This window comes from Chiloscyllium plagiosum, chromosome 33, assembly GCF_004010195.1.
Source record: "Chiloscyllium plagiosum isolate BGI_BamShark_2017 chromosome 33, ASM401019v2, whole genome shotgun sequence".
Lineage (NCBI taxonomy): Eukaryota > Metazoa > Chordata > Chondrichthyes > Orectolobiformes > Hemiscylliidae > Chiloscyllium > Chiloscyllium plagiosum.
The window spans coordinates 12,549,898-12,570,708 of record NC_057742.1 but is presented as its reverse complement, the minus strand read 5'-3'; the positions used below and the strand labels follow the sequence as shown (position 1 = coordinate 12,570,708).

Sequence of the window (20,811 nt, the reverse complement as noted above, 5' to 3'; positions counted from 1 at the left end):
CTGCAACAGGAGGAGGTTAGGATGGATCATCCATTTGGAAAATGTTTCAATCTTGACATCCGTCATTGAGGCTGAAGATACTTCTCAAACCTCCCCCTCCAAGCATTTAATTCTACTACCATTCACTTCTAGTGGTGCCTGGGGCTGCATAACGTAGATCTGAGGTGTTGGTTGTGGGTTTGGTTTAACATGCAAATAGCTATGGGATGTCCCCAGTTTGTCACTTCATTTTTACATATGCCCGGTGTCATTCCTGACATGCCAACATGAACTCTAGTACTTATTAAGGTCTTTTGTGTCATGGTTTAACTTCAACTTAAGGGAACACATCCTCTGAGGTTGGCCCAATTCAAATAGCTGTTGTGTTTTAGATACAGTTCTGTCACCACCACTTATTTCCAGCTCTTTTCCACCACAGTTATCATTCAAAGCCCACAGTCAAATTATTATATTTAAATGGAGTTTCTTTCAGTCGTCAAATACAGACAAATGCCTATTAATCCAAGGAGACGAGATTAAAATCCATGAAAATGAGCAATGAGCCATAATTTAACCCGAACAGATGAAACAAATTCTCTGTGAAGCACCTTCCCTCAGGCAAATGTTAGAGAAAGTCACGTACAAATTACTGTGTAACCTCAGGTTGACAAACAAAAAGGTCTTATGCCTGTGTTTAAAAAAAATTCCTGGGCTCCATTAATAAATCATTTTAAACTTGAAACAAAATGCTTGAAAGCCAAACATGAATATCTTATTAAAATCGTGAAGCTGGGACAAAAGAGCTTCAGGGAAAGTTACTTTTCTCCTTCAATTTATTAACATTTAATGTGGACAGTGATCGCCTTCAGGCAAAACCGTTCTGTATCGTCACTTAACAGCTGCCAGTCTTCATTCCGGGTTCCTGAGCTCGAGTCATATGGGATTTTTGTCCACATTAATTAAGAGCTGAAAATGTGTTGCTGGAAAAGCGCAGCAGGTCAGGCAGCATCCAAGGAACAGGAGAATCGACGTTTCGGGCATAAGCCCTTCTTCAGGAATGAGGAAAGTGTGTCCAGCAGGCTAAAATAAAAGGTAGGGAGGAGGGACTTGGGGGAGGGGCGTTGGAATTGCGATAGGTGGAGGGAGGTCAAGGTGAGGGTGATAGGACGGAGTGGGGGTGGGGGATGCCGAGAGGTCAGGAAGAAGATTGCAGGTTAGGAAGGCGGTGCTGAGTTCGAGGGATTTGACTGAGACAAGGTGGGGGGAGGGGAAATGAGGAAACTGGAGAAATCTGAGTTCATCCCTTGTGGTTGGAGGGTTCCCAGGCAGAAGATGAGGCGCTCTTCCTCCAACCGTCGTGTTGCCATGGTCTGGCGATGGAGGAGTCCAAGGACCTGCATGTCCTTGGTGGAGTGGGATGGGGAGTTAAAGTGTTGGGCTACGGGGTGGTTGGGTTGGTTGGTTGCGAATCCACATTAATTAAGAGCCATGCAGTCCAGTCTTGTTTCTACAAAAAAGATGTATTAAATAAGAGAATGTTGTGTTCAGCAAGGATTTATTTTCATGTACAAATCAAAATTTGCTGGAGAAACTCAGCAGGCCTGGCAGCATCTATGGAGAGAAGACAGAGTTAATGTTTTGGGTCCAGCGACCTTTCCTCAGAAGGGTCTTTTCTTGTTCTGAAGAAGGGTCACTGAACCGAAACCTTAACTCTGCTTTCTCTTCAGGGATCCTGCCAGACCGGTGACTCTCTTTTCTCCTCAAAATAGAGAGCTGAGAGGTGAAGGATCTTTTAAATTGTGTAAAGTCTTGTTGGGGTAGATACAGGGAGAATCTTCCAGATGTTTTCACTGGCCTGCAGGCTGCAAAGAGCATGAATGGTTCATGCTGCAATAAATGAGGAAGGCTAGCTGACAGTGAAGTCACATGTGCATCTTTGTCCTGGCTTATGCCCCCTAGTACGTAAGGGTGCCACTCTACTTTAGGGGAAGAAATCAAGGGAACGAGGGGAGAAGGTAGGCAGGTCACAAGCAATGAGTAGTGTGGTGGTTCTCAGCAGCCATTCCACACTCCTTCATACCCCATCGTCAAGGAGGAACTGAGTGCCTTTAATTAGTGCCTTGAATACAGTCCTGGGACTGTATTCATTGGAGTTTAAAAGATTAAGGGGAGATCCAATAGAAACTTACAAGATAATACATGGCTTGAAGAGGGTGGACGCTAGGAAATTGTTTCCGTTAGGCGAGGAGACTAGGACCCGTGGACACAGCCTTAGAATTAGAGGGGGTAAATTCAGAACAGAAATGCGGAGACATTTCTTCAGCCAGAGAGTGGTGGGCCTGTGGAATTCATTGCCACAGAGTGCAGTGGAGGCTGGGACGCTAAGTGTCTTCAAGGCAGAAATTGATAAATTCTTGATGTCACAAGGAATTAAGGGCTACGGGGAGAATGCGGGTAAGTGGAGTTGAAATGCCCATCAGCCATGATTGAATGGCGGAGTGGACTCGATGGGCCGAATGGCCTTACTTCTGCTCCTATGTCTTATGGTCTTATGGTCTTAAGTCCCCCCCCCACCAAAACCACCTCCACCTCCCCCCCCCCACATACACCATTATTATCCATGCAATCCCATGCAACCAAAGTCCACTCTACCTCCAGGAAGGCCACTTGTCAGTCGGCCCACTTGTAGCGAGGTTAATCCCAGCAGAATGGCCAAAGGCCCCAGTATTTGTAATCTGCAAGGGACCTTCATGTCCGGAACTTAATCCTAGTGGAGGTGGGAAAACAGCAGGATCTGACATGCCTCCTACCTCACTGCCTCCAGGGCTGGAAGATCCCTACCAACTTTGGGGTGGCACGGTGGCTCAGTGGTTAGCATTGCTGCCTCACAGCACCAGGGTTCCAGGTTCAATTCCAGCCTCAGGCGATTGTCTGTAAGGAGTTTGCACATTCTCCCTGTGTCCGTGTAGGTTTCCTCCAGCTGCTCAGGTTTCCTCCCACAGTCCAAAGATGTGCAGGTCAGGTGAATGGGCTGTGCTAAATTGCCCATAGTGTTTGGTGCATTAGTCAGAGGGAAATGGGTCTGGGTGGGTTACTCTTCGGAGGGTCAGTGAGGACTTGTTAGGCTGAAGGGCCTGTTTCCACACTGCAGGGAATCTAATCTAACCTAATATTTCCACATATTAGGAGAGTAAAGATATTACAACGTCCTCAATAAGAAATCTTCTCAGGAAATTCAGAAGAAATGTTTTTGCCCAGAGGACATGAACTCAGCATCACAAGGAGAGATTGAAGCAAATAGTATAGAGGCATTTATTGGGGGAGCTTGTCTAACATACGAAGGAGAAGAGGATAGAGGTTTAAGCTGATATATATAATTGAGAAATGATAGAAAGATGGGTTACAAAGAGGCATAGACATTGGCAATGACTGAATCGGCCAAATGGCCTTTTCCTGTGCTGTAGATCCCTTATAAATGAATGTTAGTCAATACAAATTCCAATGTCTGTTCCCACATTGCTCCCTGACCTCAGACTATAGAACTTTCCACCTGCTTACATGCATATATTTGTTAGAACTTCAGTAACTGGCTTCTAATAGCCTGATAAATGTTAATGGCAACAGAGAATAAAAATGCTTTTAGCATTAACTTCACAGCAAGTGTGATACCCTAGTGATGAGATGTGTATGTCCTGAAAATAGGCTTACATCTCTTTTCTAAGTGCTCCACTTTAAAACAAAATTACACCACCTATCAACATAAATTAGCTGACTGGCCCACAATACATTGGGGAGTTGACAACTTTAGCGTGCACTCTCTAGCTGATGTTACCAATTAGCTTCTTGTCGTCTTCTTTCATCTAACCTGAGCTAATGCAATCCAGTAACGAACAGTCACCTACAGATTAAGTGTTGGAAACAGCTATACCTCCAAACCTCAGGAGAGCATTCAGCAGATGAAAGATGCCTTACTCTGCCTTCTGCTTTTGTTTAACATAGTTTACATTAACATTCTCTCTTAACAAAATTTCCATCATTGAACACGTATTCCCCATGAAGCCTAAATTTATAACTGACAGTTTATTAGTGGTTGTCTCCCAGGGCTAATGATACTACTTGTATTGCCGAATTGGTGTTTTGAGACAGGTATGAAATGGCTATAATACACCTGATTCCCTCAAAGACAGAAAAACCACATTGTCATATTGTATAAGTCAGGCTGTGACTACGAATGACAAATGAAACCTACACAGAAACAAGCCACACCAGCATTAAACATAGCAGGGGACTTAACTCACAAAGTATACCAGTTATTTGGGTCTGACTACTCCCTGCCTGAGAGTAATGGGCTGGGATGGAGGAGAGCTGTGATAATGTTGGGAGGGGTGCTGCAGTGTAGCATCTTGTTGTTCTGTGTTTGATTATGTGAGTCTTGTTGCTGATCTATGCTCCCTGTCCTTGATTGGTTAAGACTGGCTGAAGACTCAGAGCAAAATGAACAGAGGCAAAAGTGAGGACTGGAGATCAGAGTCAAGATTAGAGTGGTGCTGGAAAACCACAGCAGGTCAGGCAACACCGGAGCAGGAAAAATCAACATTTTGGGCAAAAGCCCTTCATCAAGAATTTTCCTGCTCCTCGGATGCTGCCTGACCTGCTGTGCTTTTCCATCGCCACTCTATTCTTGACGCAAAATGAACAGACATCACATATGGAGATGTGAGCATGGAGGTAGGCATTTTGTCATTGCAGACACATTTGAAAACTCTTGTAAATAAACCTGTTGCACACTTAGAAACTAGCATTATTTCTACTTTATTCTGGAGTATAGACGATGTACGTAACCCAGTAGGACAGCTGCATTTGTGTGGCCCATCGATGTAAGTATCCAATGAAGGGTAATTTCTGCATCTGTTGCCCTCACAACTGAATTTCCATTGCAATAAATAGCTTCTCTTCTTCTGCATCAACCCCCTGTCAATCCCACCTCCCCAGGGTGGGCAGTGGCATAGTGGTTTTATCACTGGACTATTAATCCAGAGACCCTGGTAATGTTCTGGGGACATTGGATCGAATCCAGCCTTGACAGCTGGTGGAAGTTGAATTCAACAAATATTTGCAATGAGGAGTCTAATGATGACCATGAGACAATTGTCAATTATTTAGATTAGGTTATCCACAGTGTGGAAACAGGCCCTTCAGCCCAACAAGTCCATACCGACCCTCTGAAGAATGCACCTAACACTATGGACAATTTACCATGGCCAATTCACCTGACCTGCACATCTTTCGATTGTGGAAAGAGACCGGAGCACCCGGAGGAAACCCACGCAGATACAGGGAGAATGTGCCAAACTCCACACAGTCGTCCAAAGGTGGGATCGAACCTGGGTCTCTGGAGCTGCAAGGCAGCAGTGCTAACCACTGAGCCAATTAGGGATGAGTGATAAATGCTGGCATTGCCAGTGACACCCACATCCTGTGAATGAATTAAAAACAAATTACCAGGTCCTGCCATGGCTCACTGAAAGAATAATCTTTTGTCCACAGAAGTGCCTCTTCCTCAGCCTGAGCAGTGACCACCGCTGGTGTGGATCTGTCCCTTAACTGTGCTCTTGGGGGTGGGACACAGTCCTCACTGTAAAAAAGGTAAAATGCAGCAATGCTTTTAGCCTAACTGATCAATGTGGGGCATTTATTGGCAGCAGAAATTATTGGAATGCAGCAAATATGTAAAAGGAAATGTCATGTCAATGTTTTGGATGTTTGTCAGCATCGCAGCTCCAATTAGTTCTGATTAAAAGTCCAACCAACAACATTAGCCCATTTTTATTTCCGATAGTGAGTGACAGTACTTTGCTGGTTTATTTCAGATTGCCAGTATCTGCAGACTTTTATTTCCCAGCCCATGTTTATCTAATCTGGTAATTAATGAGGATCACTTTGTGAAATTCTTCAAAGCTATAGCCTCCAGGTGCTTTCGATACAAAATTAGCATTTTGTAATCATTCCAAAAATCTTTTAATATCCTTTCAACTTTGAATTTTTTGACTAAGGTGTGCAGCTGCTGATTGATTGATGGGTGGAATACAAGAGAGAAGTTTTGTCTTATTCACTGAACCGTAATAAAGCAGAACTCACTGTCGATGAAGGTGGGGGAAGTAGAGTCAGTGATTTCATAAGTATATTGAATGTCCAGCTGAACGAAATGGTCTTGCAGGCCTGTGGGGATAAAGCAGGCAATAGGATTGTCTAGATCAACCCATGGAGAGCTGGTCTCAGGTCAATGGGCTGAATCAAATCTTTTTGTGCTATAAAGGAAACAATAGGTAAAATTAAAAGGCCCCATGGGTTTGAAGGCATGGGCCATATAAAATAGAGCACGTGATCGTCACACCATCTACACACCCACCCTCTAACTTGTCTCCCAAATTTATGGAGGTGATGGAATCATTGGGCTGCATAGCTACCCTCAGGCCCACTCAGGCTAATTAAAGGTCACTGAAGATTCTCAACTCCCATCCCCAGACGCTATATTATGCAAGGCCGGAGAAGGCACACACCAGGTCAATAGCTCTCCCAACTCTGGGTGGCAAGATGGAAAACCCCATTATCCGAAAACTGTACCCTGTAACTCTTACAGTCAAACCAAATCATCACACTTTGCTTTATGTTCTATTCCCTCAGGTTATGTTTACTCCCTTTTAATATTTCCCTGTCTTTGCCTATGTTTTAAACATGAGTACTGAAATAACTGCACAGAGGCCAGTATCCTGTCACTAAGTCATCCTTTATTTACACATGCACAATACATGGACTCTGACTAGCCACTTCAGAGCTAGTCCCTAGAGTAGAGTAGAGACTGGGAATCTCCTGTTTTTTTATTAAACAATACAGTTTATAAAACAATTAACATTAACAGCTGTATACAGAGAAACAGCAATTTTACAAGGGAGAGGAGCAGCAAAGCCAGGCCCCAAACCCTACCAACCACCCTGACACCTTCTGACCACCTCTAGGACAGCATGCCCCAGGTGACAGCGCAGAGGATGGTCTGCCTGCCTTCCGGCTCTCGGTCTGCCCCTACGTACCACCAGGCTTTCAACCACCCAGATGCGCCATCTGGCCCATGGACTACCCTGAGCTTCCGGCCACCTCTAGGACAGCCCGTCCCCTTGGACGACAGTGTGCAGGTCAGCCCACAAGCCTTCCAGATCTCAGCCTACCCCTACGTGCCTTCTGGCTCTCGGCTGCTCTGACACACCTTCCGACCACTTCTAGGACAGCCCGTCCCGATCACCCCTTCTCAGGACAACAGCGCTCAGAACAGCCTACCCACCTACTGGCTCTCAGGGCAACTGGCATCAGGGTAGGCTACCCACCCTCCAGCTTTCAGGGTGGCCTACCCACTTTATTTCAAAAATATACTTTATTCATAAAATACTTTAATGGTCTGTACAGTTGGACATGCCATACATATGTAAACATTCTATTTCTTTGCATCCCGAAACAGAGTAATCATTCCTATTTACAGGTTGGTACAATTACATTTTTAGCTGAGGTGTCAGCAGAGCCAAATGACTGCGTGGGCCCCCTCTTCTTCTTTAGGCAGGCAGATGTTACATGGTGGTCTTTCCCCACTGCCCCAAGCTTCAGCGCGTCCCTCATCACATAGTCCTGGAACTTGGAATGTGCCAGTCTGCAACACTCAGTCGGGGTCAACTCCTTCAGCTGGAAGATCAACAGTTTTCGGACCACCCAGAGAGCGTCCTTCACCGAGTTGATGATCCTCCAGGCGCAGTTGATATTCGTCTCGGTGTGCGTCCCGGGGAACAGGCCGTAGAGCAAGGAGTCCCGCGTCACGGCGCTGCTTGGGAAGAACCTCGACAAACACCACTGCATTCCTCTCCAGACTTCTTCTGCGTAGGCACATTCCAGAAGGAGGTGTGTTACAGTCTCGTCCCCACCGCAGCCGCTTCGTGCGGTGCGGCTGAGAGTCCGGGCGTGCATAAAGGATCTCACAGGCAGAGCCCTTCTTACCACCAGCCAAGCCATGTCTTGGTGCTTGTTGGAAAGTTCTGGCGATGAGGCATTCTGCCAAATGGCTTTGACAGTCTGCTCAGGGAACCGCTCGACAGGATCCGCCCTCTCCTTTTCCCGAAGGGTCTCAAGGACACTACGTGCTGACCACTTCCTGATGGACTTGTGGTCAAAGGTGTTTTTCTTCATAAATTTCTCCACGAAGGACAGGTGATATGGAACGGTCCAACTACTCGGAGCGTTCCACGGCAGCGAGGCCAGGCCCATCCTTCGCAACACCGGGGACAGGTAGAACCTCAGTACGTAGTGACACTTGGTGTTTGCGTACCAGGGATCCATGCACAGCTTGATGCAGCCACACACAAAGGTGGCCATCAGGGTGAGGGTGGCATTGGGTGTATTTACCCACACTACAGCTGTCAGAACGACAGCTTTCAGGATGACCTATGAGAATCCCACAGTAAGGCTGACCAGACCCAGGGACACAAGACAGTGCAGGTGATAACCCCAGCAAACCACATGACAGAGTTAATTATCAACAAACCAGAGTCCTTCCTGGTACATAGAGACCATTAGCATAGACAGTTCTCTTCAAAATACATATAGAGTCCATTCCCAGGAACAGAGTCCACTCCAGTAAACAAATTGTTTGACAGAAATGGGGTCCACTCCAAACTGCAGAGTCCAATGCTAAAAACAGAGTCCACAGAGGGCAGAGTCCACTCCTGAAGGCAGCAGACACACACACACCCCACAAGTATTCAATCTCCAAGGAATCCTGGCCCATCCTTGGAGAACTGGGCCCACTTACAGGAACATAGTACATTGTAAAGGTGCAGTAAACTCACAGGGGTTTGAACCACTCCTGAAGGAAAGTCTTCTCCCAAACTCCAGGATACAGCAAGTGCTTGTCCCCCAGCACACACACAGGTGTTCAACCTTCAGAGGCCCAGTCCCAGGGCTAGGCCTCCCCACAGGAACAGTTCATGTGGTAAGACATATTTCTTCACAAGGTCTCAGTCTAACCACCAAAAACCGTGAAGATAAAAAGAAACAAAGAAAACTAGAGTCCAAGTGCTAAGCCCTGCTACAAAATCAACATTGTCCTTTTCTCAAAAGCAAAAGAGAAAAGAGTAACACACAGGCTGTAACCAGCCAGTGAAACTACAATCCCCTAATGAGACCTGAGTTACACCCGAAACACGATATGTGCAGTTACACCCGAAACACGATATGTGCATCAGGAGTTTAGAAATCTGTCTTCGCTAAAGGAATGCCAGTTAACAAGCTGGCTAAATAATTCAACTGGCTCAAGAGTCATCGTCATCGTCATCATCATCATCATCATCCCTTCCTCCCTCAAAGAAAAAGAAGCAGACACCAACAGTAACACACTGACTGTGACCCAGCCAGAACAGAGTCAGTCCCCTAAATTGAGAAGGCTCTGAATCTCCTGTTTACATCAGTTAGCCAGGGTTTTCCTGATTGTTCCAGGTTAATATTTCCAATCAAGGATTGCATCGTCAATGAGATCCACATGACCTTTGTTCCAGTCACTACAAATACATCCTCTATAATGCTGTACCTGCTCAGCACGAGTGATCTTTTCATGTTAGTAGGAGATAGTAAGGACAGCAGATGCTGGAAGCCAAAGTCATATAGATATGAAGGTGATATAGGACAGCAGGTCAGACAGTATTTGAGGAGCCAGGAAGTCACTATTTCTGGCCAAAACCCTTTCAGTCCTGACCTGCTGTACTTCTCCAGCTTCACATCTATTGACCTATTTTTATGTTGGCTGGCAAGCTTAATATTTCTTTTTGGAATCAAAATCGATTTCAAACCACTGCCACACAACTTTTTTTTATCATAAATGGACTGTATTCAAAGTTCTGTACACGATGGGGAAAAAAGGGGAAAACAAAACTCAAACTGCCTTCCAGAGCATCTCCTGCAAGTGAATGCAGCACACACCTGATGGCTGAAAACTATCTTTAATCAACCTGTTCAGGCAGGTAAGACTTGAACTTCTGACCCAGAGGTCAGGACATTACCACTGTGCCACAAGACCATGAGTTTGAGGGTAGAATTATTTTTAATCCATTTGGACTTGTTATAACGTGCCTGCTCCACAGGTGTGTGATAACATCCCTGAACAGGTTGATTGGAAATATCTATAACGCAGCTCTGGAGCAGGTAGGACTCAAGCCTAAACCTTCCAATCTGGAGGCAGGAACAGTACCACTGCGCCATAGGATCCTTTGTCTAAAGGCAGATGATGATATTTAGCCAAAGAAAATCGCATTAAGTGACACAGGTAAATCAATAAAGTGTAAAGTCCCCGCCTACTGCATTTAGTAAGAACTAGTTGATTTTTGCGATTACTTTATCAAACCCTGCCTTCGAATTTCTTAGTTCAGTTGCCATTGCGTAAGAGACCACAGCTGTTTTCTGCTGCCCGGCCGCATTTGCCCAGAACAGCTGAGTGACTCTGTGAATATAATGCACTCTGGCACGATGTACTATGGATATTCAAGACAGTACACACTCAATCTCAAAACCTTAAGCGCATCAGAAACCAGTGTTCCTGCACTTTTATGCATGCAACACTTAAACTACACAAACAAGAACCTAAAACAATGTGGGCAGGACTCCTGAAGAGAGGTATGTTTACAGACTTATTATTTTTATATTTGTCTGTTGTGTGTATTGCAGCAATTGCTGTTTATGTTAAAGGTAAAATTGCAATGGGCTTTCAATGAGAATCAATATATCATTCCTTGGAACAGAAAAGGCCTTTGTGGACTGAAATTTTCTCTTACAAACTAATAGTGGAGCTTCATGTAAACTATGTCATACCTGGTGGTATTGATCAAATAGATTTCACCAAATATTTTTTAATTTTGCTTCTGTAAGTGAGAAAAACATTGTGTCTTGCAAAGGATGATATAAGAGGATTCAGATAAGTTGGAAAATAACATCCATCCAATTTAATTTAATTCTAAACTTGATTCCCAAAGATGCCCAACGAATATTAATGAAATGACTTGGTAATATTGAATTACCTTTTAGAATTAAACTGTTAAGTGAAACAAGTACTTAAATAATAGATAGGAGTGGCAAATTCTGAGTTAAGGATGCCCGTACAATGCAGCAATTAAAAAATAAGGTTAAATTGAATTTGCAATATCAATTTACAGATATTACTAAAATAACGGCTGACCTTTTTTATTCACTCATGATAAGCATCTCATTTTTGATGCATGCTGGTTCCTAGTGTACATTAGATCAATGTAAACTGTATTCTTTAGAACAATGAAAAAAATCATGTTGACTACTAAAAATTGTACTTAGCAAAGTATGAATTAGGTGCAATGAAACAAATGTAGTTTCTCCATTTACTCCTTACATATTTAGTTATCAGTTAATTAGAGAACCATGTACCTCAAATGCTGTTCAATAGGCTGGTTAATTTAGGTTTATTTTGTTAAAAATAAAATTTATTGTAAATTCATGCTTTCGAGTTGAATCTTCAAACTAGATTACTGACGTTGTTCTCCAATCAAAAACATTGTAGGATGCTGTTTAAATGATCCTTAAAAATACATTTGTAATTTAGCCCATTTAATTTTCCATTCTGCAAATAAGATTAAAGCAGTTTGTTGTGCAGTGTATGAACTTTATCCAGGAAGTTGTTAATGTGTCAAGGATATTATAGTGCTGGGCTGACATATTCAGAATGCTGAGTGATGAAGACATGAATAATTGAGGAACATTTTATGCTCCGATTAGGATCATACTTTTAAATGTTGCATCAAGATCAGCAATCTTGTGTGAGAAGGAAGTGATTCATGTCCTGGGTTGAGATCAGGTACATGTTACTTAGAGTCAACCATTTTTGTTTTCAAAGAGTACTTTTTTTATAAAAAGTGTTCGCATTGACATTCATAACAGGAGCTGCTGCACTGATGCATTTAAATGTTCATCTTATGCCTGAGTGTCACTAGTTTTTCACCAGTAAATAGATGTGTTACTGCTTCATCATCATGTTTCAACCAAGCTGTTCATACTATTCCACAAATAGATAAAGAGTGTATATTTGACATCTGTCATTTAAAATATCTAAAATACTTGCTTGCATAAATAAATTTTTATCTGTCAGAGCCTAATAAAGCTAAATAAGAACAAAAAAAGCTTTCCACAACAGCTTGTGTTTCCTAAATACACCCATGTAGGAGTAAATGAGTTCGCCTTAGTTCTGATTTTTCATTATTTTCAGCCAAATTGATTGCGTCTCATTAGACTGGGAGCTGGATCAAATTGATAAGCAATCATCTTTATGATTGTTATGCAAGTCAGTGTACACCTCCCCTTCGCCCTCCTAATCTGCACATGTGCTCAAGTGAGGCAATCTTTACCAACCGGCAGTTGTGAAAATGCAACAAAACTTTTGTGACCTATAAAACGTTTTACACAACTGCATAGAATTCAGTTGTATGATCATGATTTAGCACAGGTATGTAATTGTGCTAATTCATGACTGAGCTACTGCACATTTTACAGTCTGAACTCTCAAAAGGTTGACATAATCAGAGAATGTAGATAGTTTCCAACTAATTGTCTTTATAATCACTGTAGCAATCCCCCACCCCTGTGTCATAGGCATTCTTCTTACCTCAGTGCAAAAGGCAAAAGTGAGGACTGCAGATGCTGGAAACCAGAGTTTAGATCAAAGTGGTGCTAGAAAAACACAGCAGGTCAGGCAGCACCCGAGGGGCAGGAGAGTCGATGTTTCGGGCAAAAGCCCTTCAACAGGGCTCTATTTCTGATGAAGTGCTTTTGGCCAAAATGTCGATTTTCCTGCTCCTCGGATGCTGCCTGACCTGCTGTGTTCTTCTTATCTCAGTGCTCTTGTAGTATTGATTTAAATATATGGATGACTTTTCTGTCTTATTTATTCTACCACTCTGGGCACTGAGTGTCTTGCTTGGTTGCAAACATGCTCATGTTTCATGTGCCACTGTCTAGATTACTGTAAAGGAAGCTCAGGATCCTGGTTTGATGAACAGAATCAGGCGGGCATTCACTCTGAGTTCAGTCTTCCATTCTTCATTGTAGTTCAGCTAAGCCATGCACAAAATACAACCAAGAAAGGTGCAGCCATATACATCAAGAGGGAACTGGACAACATGTGTAAAAGCTATACCCAAACATTCACTGCAACTGTCAGAAAAGTAGTTTAGCCCAGTTTTATGTTACATGAATTCAAATAATTCAAACATAGACATGTGTCATTCATTTTCCAATGGAGATGAGAGGTCTTCAGTGATGTAGAGTAATTCTGTATAGCAATGTTAACTTGAACATTTAAAGGTTCAATACATAGTACATGGTCAAATTCTGCAGTGCAGAATTCTGTGGAGTACAATATTCATGTGCACTTTGAAATTAATGTGCAGAATATGAAGCTCACATGTTTTTGTGAGTGTTACTTGCTCAGAGATGACAAATGTATATTCTTTCTTTATTTATGCATTATAAATAACTTAGTAAGGATCTAATTCCCATTATCTGAAACTAAAATTAAATCAGCTGATGGATATAATGTCTAATGCTCAATGGCAACATGTAATAATGAGATTAAATGATATTCCCATCAGGAATGTCAAGTGCTTCAGAAGATGTGTAGAAATTCGATGATTTGCATACCAATGTTTCAATATTGTTACATGGAGAACACTCACTGACTGAGACCGAAATCTGTCATTTGAAATCTCTAAGCTATCAGCACGTCCTTGGAGCACCCTGGTTCACAAATTTAAAGAATCCACAAAAGGTGAAACCATTATTACATGCAGAAATTGTTCCAAATTCCATATTCCAAAGCGTGAGGTATGTTGTCAGTTCTCACCTCCTATACCATAAGCTTGAATAACCCCATAACGTCATAAGAAGTAGGGCAAATGATTTAACTAATGTGAAGGGACAAGTAGTGAAGTGTAAAGCTGTCACTGTAACTCAGCATTCAGTAGAAAAATGACTTATTTCTGCAGACAGCTAGTCACAGCAACATCCAAATATTAAGTCGGAGGCATCTCAATTGCCTGCATTTATTAAAATCTGGGGCAATAGTTTGCAGTGAGCATTGTTCAAAATGACTCGATAAACAGCAAGAAACTAAACAACTCTGACTGGGCAGTCACACACCATTCACCCAATCTTGAGAAAATCGCAAAGCTGGCCCGTAGTGTTAGCAACCCTGTATCTGCAATTCATAGAGGCTGGGTACAATGCTAAGCTTTACAATGCGAGTTCCTTCCCTTAGTTTGACTAACTATTGACAGACAATAATTTGTCCAGAGAGCTTCGCTTGATATTCCATTGGGGACGCAGTTCTTGAAGAGCTACAGATAACCATTAAAGAGATCACTGTGATGGTGATAGAACATGGAAATGTGGAAACAGTGGAATAGGAGTGGACCATCAGCTTTTGAATATATTTCATCATTTACTTAGATGGTGGCTTTTGTGTACCTCAACTTAATTTGCCTGCCTGAGCTCCATATCCTATAGAAAAACTCCATGGGAGATTGAAATCTGGCACATACTGCTTGTTTTGATGTGGAAGACCTGGAAACAGTGTTGCAAAGGTTTTTTTTCATAGGAAGATAGCCCTATTGAAGCAGTACATAATAATAAATGCAGGAATAGGTACAAGAATAAGCGTAAGCACCAAGAGTGTGAATGGGAAATGTCAGTGGAAGCAGTGCTTTCATCCAGGTTCCTTGTGTCTAGTTCCAAACTTTACCAGGAACACGTGAGAAGATCTTTCATTTGTGAACATGATCTTAGAGAGTCCATCAAACTAAACTGGGATTGCTGCATTCTGTAGGAAGAATACTTGGAGTATTGTGCACGATAAATTACCTTCAGCACACACTCCTTTGTTATGTCTTCACTGTTTAAAGACAGATCTTCAAACTTGGCGACGGGGGATGTGATGGCCTCATGGTATTGTCACTGGACTGTTCCTCCAGAGGCCCAGGTCAATGTTCTGGGGACCTGGGTTTGAATCCCATCAGAGTAGATGGTGCAATTTGAATTCAATTTTTATTTAAAGAAATTAAGATCAAATGGCTACCATGAAACCACTGTCAATAAAAACCCATCTGATTCACTGATGTCCTATAGAGAAGGAAGCTGCTGTCCTTATCTGGTCTGACCTACATGTGACTCCATACCCAAGGCAATGTGGTTGATGTTTAACTGGCTCAATTAGGGATGGGCAATCAATGCTGGCCCAGCCAGCAATGCCCAGATCCTGTAAATAAACTTTTAAAAATACAACTCTACTCCTTAATCAAAAACAGTAATATGGACTAAAAAAACTGAGGAGTTGGTAACACTCCTGAGCTGCTAGATCTCCACTGTTCTGTATTTGGTTAAAACTTTATCATTGATACTGGTTTTATTTGTGGCTTAACTACAGAAATGGAGCAGTTACCTTTCAAAGGTATGTATTAGTTTGATATTAAAGCAGTTATTTCTCTGAATGCTAAATTAAATTGATGACAGCCATGGGTGGTACACACTTGAATTGGAGAAAGATAAATTGAGAGGAGATGTGAAGATATTATTCTTCACTCAAATGGATATTGACATAAAGAATATGTCTTTCAGATAAAATTGTGAAGTTGGTAACTCATTGTAACGACAGTTGAGAGTTGGAGGGGGATCTTCCTTCTAATGAATGAACTAAGATGGCCTCCTTCATCCACAACTATTATCCAGAACTAGTATTCATTTCCAAGCAATCACCCTCCATACCCAGGAGTTTTACCACCAAAAAGGACAAGGAGAGCAGATATGTGGGTGTACCAGAACCTGGAAGTTCCCTTCCAAGCCATTCACCAACCTGGAATGGTATCACCATTCCTTCAAAGCTACTGTCTCAAAATCCTGGTATTCCATTGCTAACAGCCCTTTGCCAGATAGATGTCAACAGTTCAAGAAGGCTGCTCACTACAACCTTTTCAAGGGGAATTAGGAATGGGCAGCAAATACTGGCCTGGTCAGCCATACCCACATGCTGGGGAAGACTCCATTAAAAACATCCCAAGATTATCATGGGCAGAGCCTGAAGATTAGTTCATCACGGTTGCCTGTTGGTGGAAAAACATGGTACAGGTAAACAGGAATGTAGAAGTTATTGGAGAAAATAGTGTGCTAAAATGTGATGAAGTTAAAAAATATATTGAAGTGTGATATAAATTTAGCTGAGGGAGCACCTTAGAATTGCTACCTTGTTAAAATTGTGTTTAAGTAGTAGCTTTTACTTTTGTACAGCAACTTAAGCAACCAGTAAGCTGACTTGTTTCTCAGTAAACCAAATATCCAAAATAGTTTTGGTTCAACTATTTATTTTTCTTCCCTTTTATGAACAAAATACAATTTGTCAAAGCTTACGTGATTAACTGTTTGACATCCAAACAAATAACCACCAGTTCATGTTTCAGGACTATTGATCACTCAACGACTTCCTCTTTTATTTAAATGAGTTTGAGACCACTTGACTAAGTACCATTCAAAGCAAGGTGACCAAGGATGAAAGGTTCAATGGAACACAATTTTCCATCCTCTCCTGCCATTTTTTGCTAACTATCTCTGTGACTGTCTAATAACTTCAGATATACTTAGATTGCTATTGATAATCAAACCTGATTAAGCGGATTACAGATACATAGAAATGCTGCTCTTCCATGGAGACTGAGGAAACGTTAACGGTTCCAGTTGAAACCTCCGTAACCAGTGTATCTCAGCTTCTTAGGCTTGTTGTTGCATCTCTCTAAAGTCTGAATTATATATGCTGAGAACAATAAAAAGTGGTTCTTCTGCATTTTGTCAACACTTTTCAGTCACTGAAACTGAAAGACTTAATGGAATGTTGCTTTTGGTCAAAATGTATTTGCTCAGTCATTAGACTCAAGCAGAGAAATATGTTTGGAGAGGTTTAGCGGAGTAGGGCAGCATCACCACTGGGTGCCAAGCACTGAGGAAATGGAAGCAGAAGCTACTTAACATCAGCCTAAGCAACTATATGGAAGGAAGGTGTAGCAACAGCAAACCTCCACTCTTTTGTCCTCACTCACAGACCAATATACAGTTCTCTGAGTCACCAACGCAACCAAATCTCATTCCAGTTCAAAGCAACAAATAACCATTGTCCAGTGCATGAGGACTGTGTGATCTCATCACATCCATTTCTGGCTGGAAGGGGGTTTCAATGCAATGTCGGGCAGATTTGATATGTTACAGCCATGCTTAAAGTAACTGAACGTGCTACCTTGTAAACAGCAAGGACCTTACAATATTAATGTTTGTTGTCTGCATCCTTGCTGGAAGCAAGAAGACAAATGACACAACAGCTTAAAGAAACACAAACATGATGCAACATACACATATAAACACACACACAGAGCTCACAGTTTGAGCTGAGCTATCCAGGGGAGTTGTCACGCAGGAATCAGACACTTCCTCGGAGATAGAGAATACTATTCAAAGGCCAAGTCTACCCCACATTATATTTACACAATTCTTGTTGCCCCCATCATCGTCAGCTATGGCAGAGAGCCAGAGGCTCTTTCTGTTGGGGAATGGTGTGTTGCATGATTTGAAGAAGAGAACCTAATGAGGCAAGACAAAATGCAAATAGTACAACACAGTGAACATTTCCAAATGAAATACTGGTTTGCATTGAGTTGAAATTTTTCCTGATTTTCTTGGCCATCATTATCTCTATGCATATTCAGTTAAAGCCTGTTACTTCTGGAAAATATATGTTTGGTGAAAAAATAACTTCAGAGATAACAGCAAGTTATTTCTCGACAGTAATGACAACCAAACTGTTAGCCTGCTTACGCAATGTCAACTCTCATCAAGGAACAGTAGCATGGATCACTGGCAGTGACCAACATTGAATCAGAATGGAATAAAATATGCACTTAAAATTGAAACCGTGTGAATTATACCCAGTAACAAAGATGTCAAAACTGAGTCTAGAGCTGTAATCTCAGTTTGGCCTTTACATCTGGTCAAAATCATGTGGAAGTTACATCCCATGATTCATCCTTTCAAATTAACCCTTTCAGCAGATCACTAATTTATAATCACTCTGGTCATATCTATTATTCAGTGTTTTATTACTGCAAACATTGGAAGTCAGTTTAAATGTTAGCAGTTTAGAAAGTTATGCTGACAAGCTTGGATCAAAAATGATTCTAGAAATATTTTTTAAATTAATAAAAGTTTTCTTGTAAATTAGAAAAATAAGAGCAGATGTTAAAATACAGTTCTCCTGTACTGGCTGCTGCACAAAAACATCAACAGTTTGATAGTTCATTTGTCAAATATCCCAAGGGTGTAATGTGCAAAAATGTTGCTTATGTAGATTAACATATTAACAATCTGGAATGTTGCCCATCTTCTCTCCCTATCTACTGGGATAATCGTCATTTCTTTCTATTTTCCCATTAAGCCATTTGTCAAGCAAATATTTATTTCAGGACTCCTTGTTTTTTTTTTCACATTTATCATCTGCTGGAAAATAATTTGATGACCCTCACTTGCGTTAGACCCATTTGGTATCATGCACGTGTCTGACTTGACAGTAAATATCAGACTATCCCCTTGCATTATGGCCAAACCTAATCCAGCCCTGAACAGAATTTCACACCCTATTTTTAACAGGGAGCTTTTGAACATGACATATTCCATTTCACCCCCTCCTAATCCACAGGCTGATAATGCTGCTTGTCGCTCTCATGTTTACGGTAAATGCAATTTAAACTGGGACCATTTTAGTTAGTTAATCATTGGCAACATTTACCAAATCACACCTGATACACGTGCTTACTGAGCGTGATTCTTGAGGCCGCATCTTCAATCATGTGTCTGTGCAGCTCCCCGGTTAAGTCTTTTCAAAAGCCTGTGAATTATTGTGCCTACGTGGCCCAAGTATCCATCTGCATGCATCCTGTTAGCTCTGTGAGAGCACATTAGTGGTCAGATCACACTCATTGCACCCAACTGAACACACTCAACCACTGCTTCCTAATCAGTTACACAGAAAAGGTCAGGCCTTATGCTGGAAATTGGATATGGTCCAATGGCTAAAAATGCTTCACGTTGAAACACACAGACCACAGAGATCTCATATTTGAACCATGGTGCTGTCCTTTATACATTATCAATCTTGGAAGGAGTGAGGATATATTTACCAGATTTGACTTGATTGTGATTTCTTGTTGATTATTCCTCCATTTCTCTTTCACCCTCGCATCCCCTGCACCAACTGTTAAAGTGCGCGCTGTCATCATGTTGAGACCCTAATGACTATACTATTCTTGCTGCATAATCAGGAAGTGTGTTTCGACTTTGGACTTCTATTTCCACATTCTCCCCCCAGTTTTTAAAGACTTTACCAAACCTGCTTTGTCAACACTTTCCAAATTTACAGCTTCTGCCATCTAGAAGAACGAAGGTACATGGGAATGCTATCACCTGTAAGTTCTTTTCCAAGCCACATGCCATCTTGACTTGGAAATATATCGCTGTTCCTTCAGTCGGTCAAAATGCTTGAACTCCTTCTTAATAATTCAATCGTGTAACTAACCTCGTGGACTTCAGCAGTTGATGTCAGTGGTTCTCCACCACCTTCTCAAGATGAACTGGAGATGGGGTGACAAATGCCAACCCAGACGTTGATGCAACCTTCTCATAGAAGAATCATAACAAATAACTGTGGGAATTAGGACAGGGAAGGGAGATGAAGGGAAACCAATGAAAGATGAACTAGAGTTTCAGGCTCTAAACAGGGACATAAGACAGAACACATTCAAGAGAACAGAGTAGGATCAAGAGATAATGAGAGTGAAAGGAAGACCTAGTGGAGAAAAAGAAATCAAGGTTTGGTAGGGGAATGGTAGGGCGACATCAGAAAAACCACAAGAGTTGGTACAGGATAGACAGGCAGAGGAGTCAGCAAGAAATCAGGGCAGTGTTGGAGGTGAAGCAAGATCAGATAGTAGCAGAAGTCAGGCCATTGATGTTTTGAAAACTGTTCATTTTCAGAAGAGGAAGTGCTGGATGTCTGAGAAAACATAAAGGTGGATAAATCTCCAGGACCTGCTCAAGTGTATCCCAAGATGTTGTCATAATTTAGGGAAGAAATTATGGGGTCTAGCAGAAATCTATATTGCATCATCTATAACCATGGGTGTGGTGCCAGAGAACTGGAGGGTGGCTAATGTTGTGCCTTTAATTTAAGAAAGGCTGTAAAGAGAAGCCTGGGAATTATAAACGTGTGAGACTGACATTGGTGGTGGATAAATTTGTTGGAGGTTATTCTGAAAGATAGGATTTACATGCATTTGGAGAGGCAAGGACTGATTTAGGATAGTCAGCATGATTTTGTATGAGGGAAATGATGTCTCACAAACTTTATTGAGATTTTTGAGGAAGTAACCAAAAAGATTGATGAGGGCAAAGCGATAGACGTTGTTTACGTTGACTTTAGTAAAACCTTTGCCAAGGTTCTGCATGGTAGACTAATTAGTAGAATTAGATCACATGGGATTCGGGGAGAGCTAGCCGATTGGATACAAGGTTACCTTGATGGTAGGACTCAGAAGGTAGTGGTGGAAGGTTGGTTTTCAGACTGGAGGCCTGTGACCAGAGGTGTTCCACAGGAATTGGTGCTGGGTCAACTTTGTCATTTATATCAATGATTTAGATGAG

At 41.9% G+C, this 20,811-nt stretch overlaps 1 protein-coding gene across 5 annotated transcripts in view; it reads left to right on the top strand.

Moving 5' to 3' along the window:
* znf385c (zinc finger protein 385C) overlaps positions 1-20,811 on the top strand; it is a 414,328-nt gene that overhangs the window by 168,236 nt on the left and 225,281 nt on the right. The window contains exon 1 of one of the 5 annotated variants that reach the window (XM_043674955.1): positions 10,499-10,680. The exons of the other annotated variants lie outside the window; for them this stretch is intronic. Within the exon in view, the coding sequence (XP_043530890.1) occupies positions 10,614-10,680 (67 nt within the window). The 5' untranslated portion in view covers positions 10,499-10,613. Of the gene's footprint in view, positions 1-10,498; positions 10,681-20,811 lie in introns of those variants that run through there. 5 annotated transcript variants of the gene reach the window in all.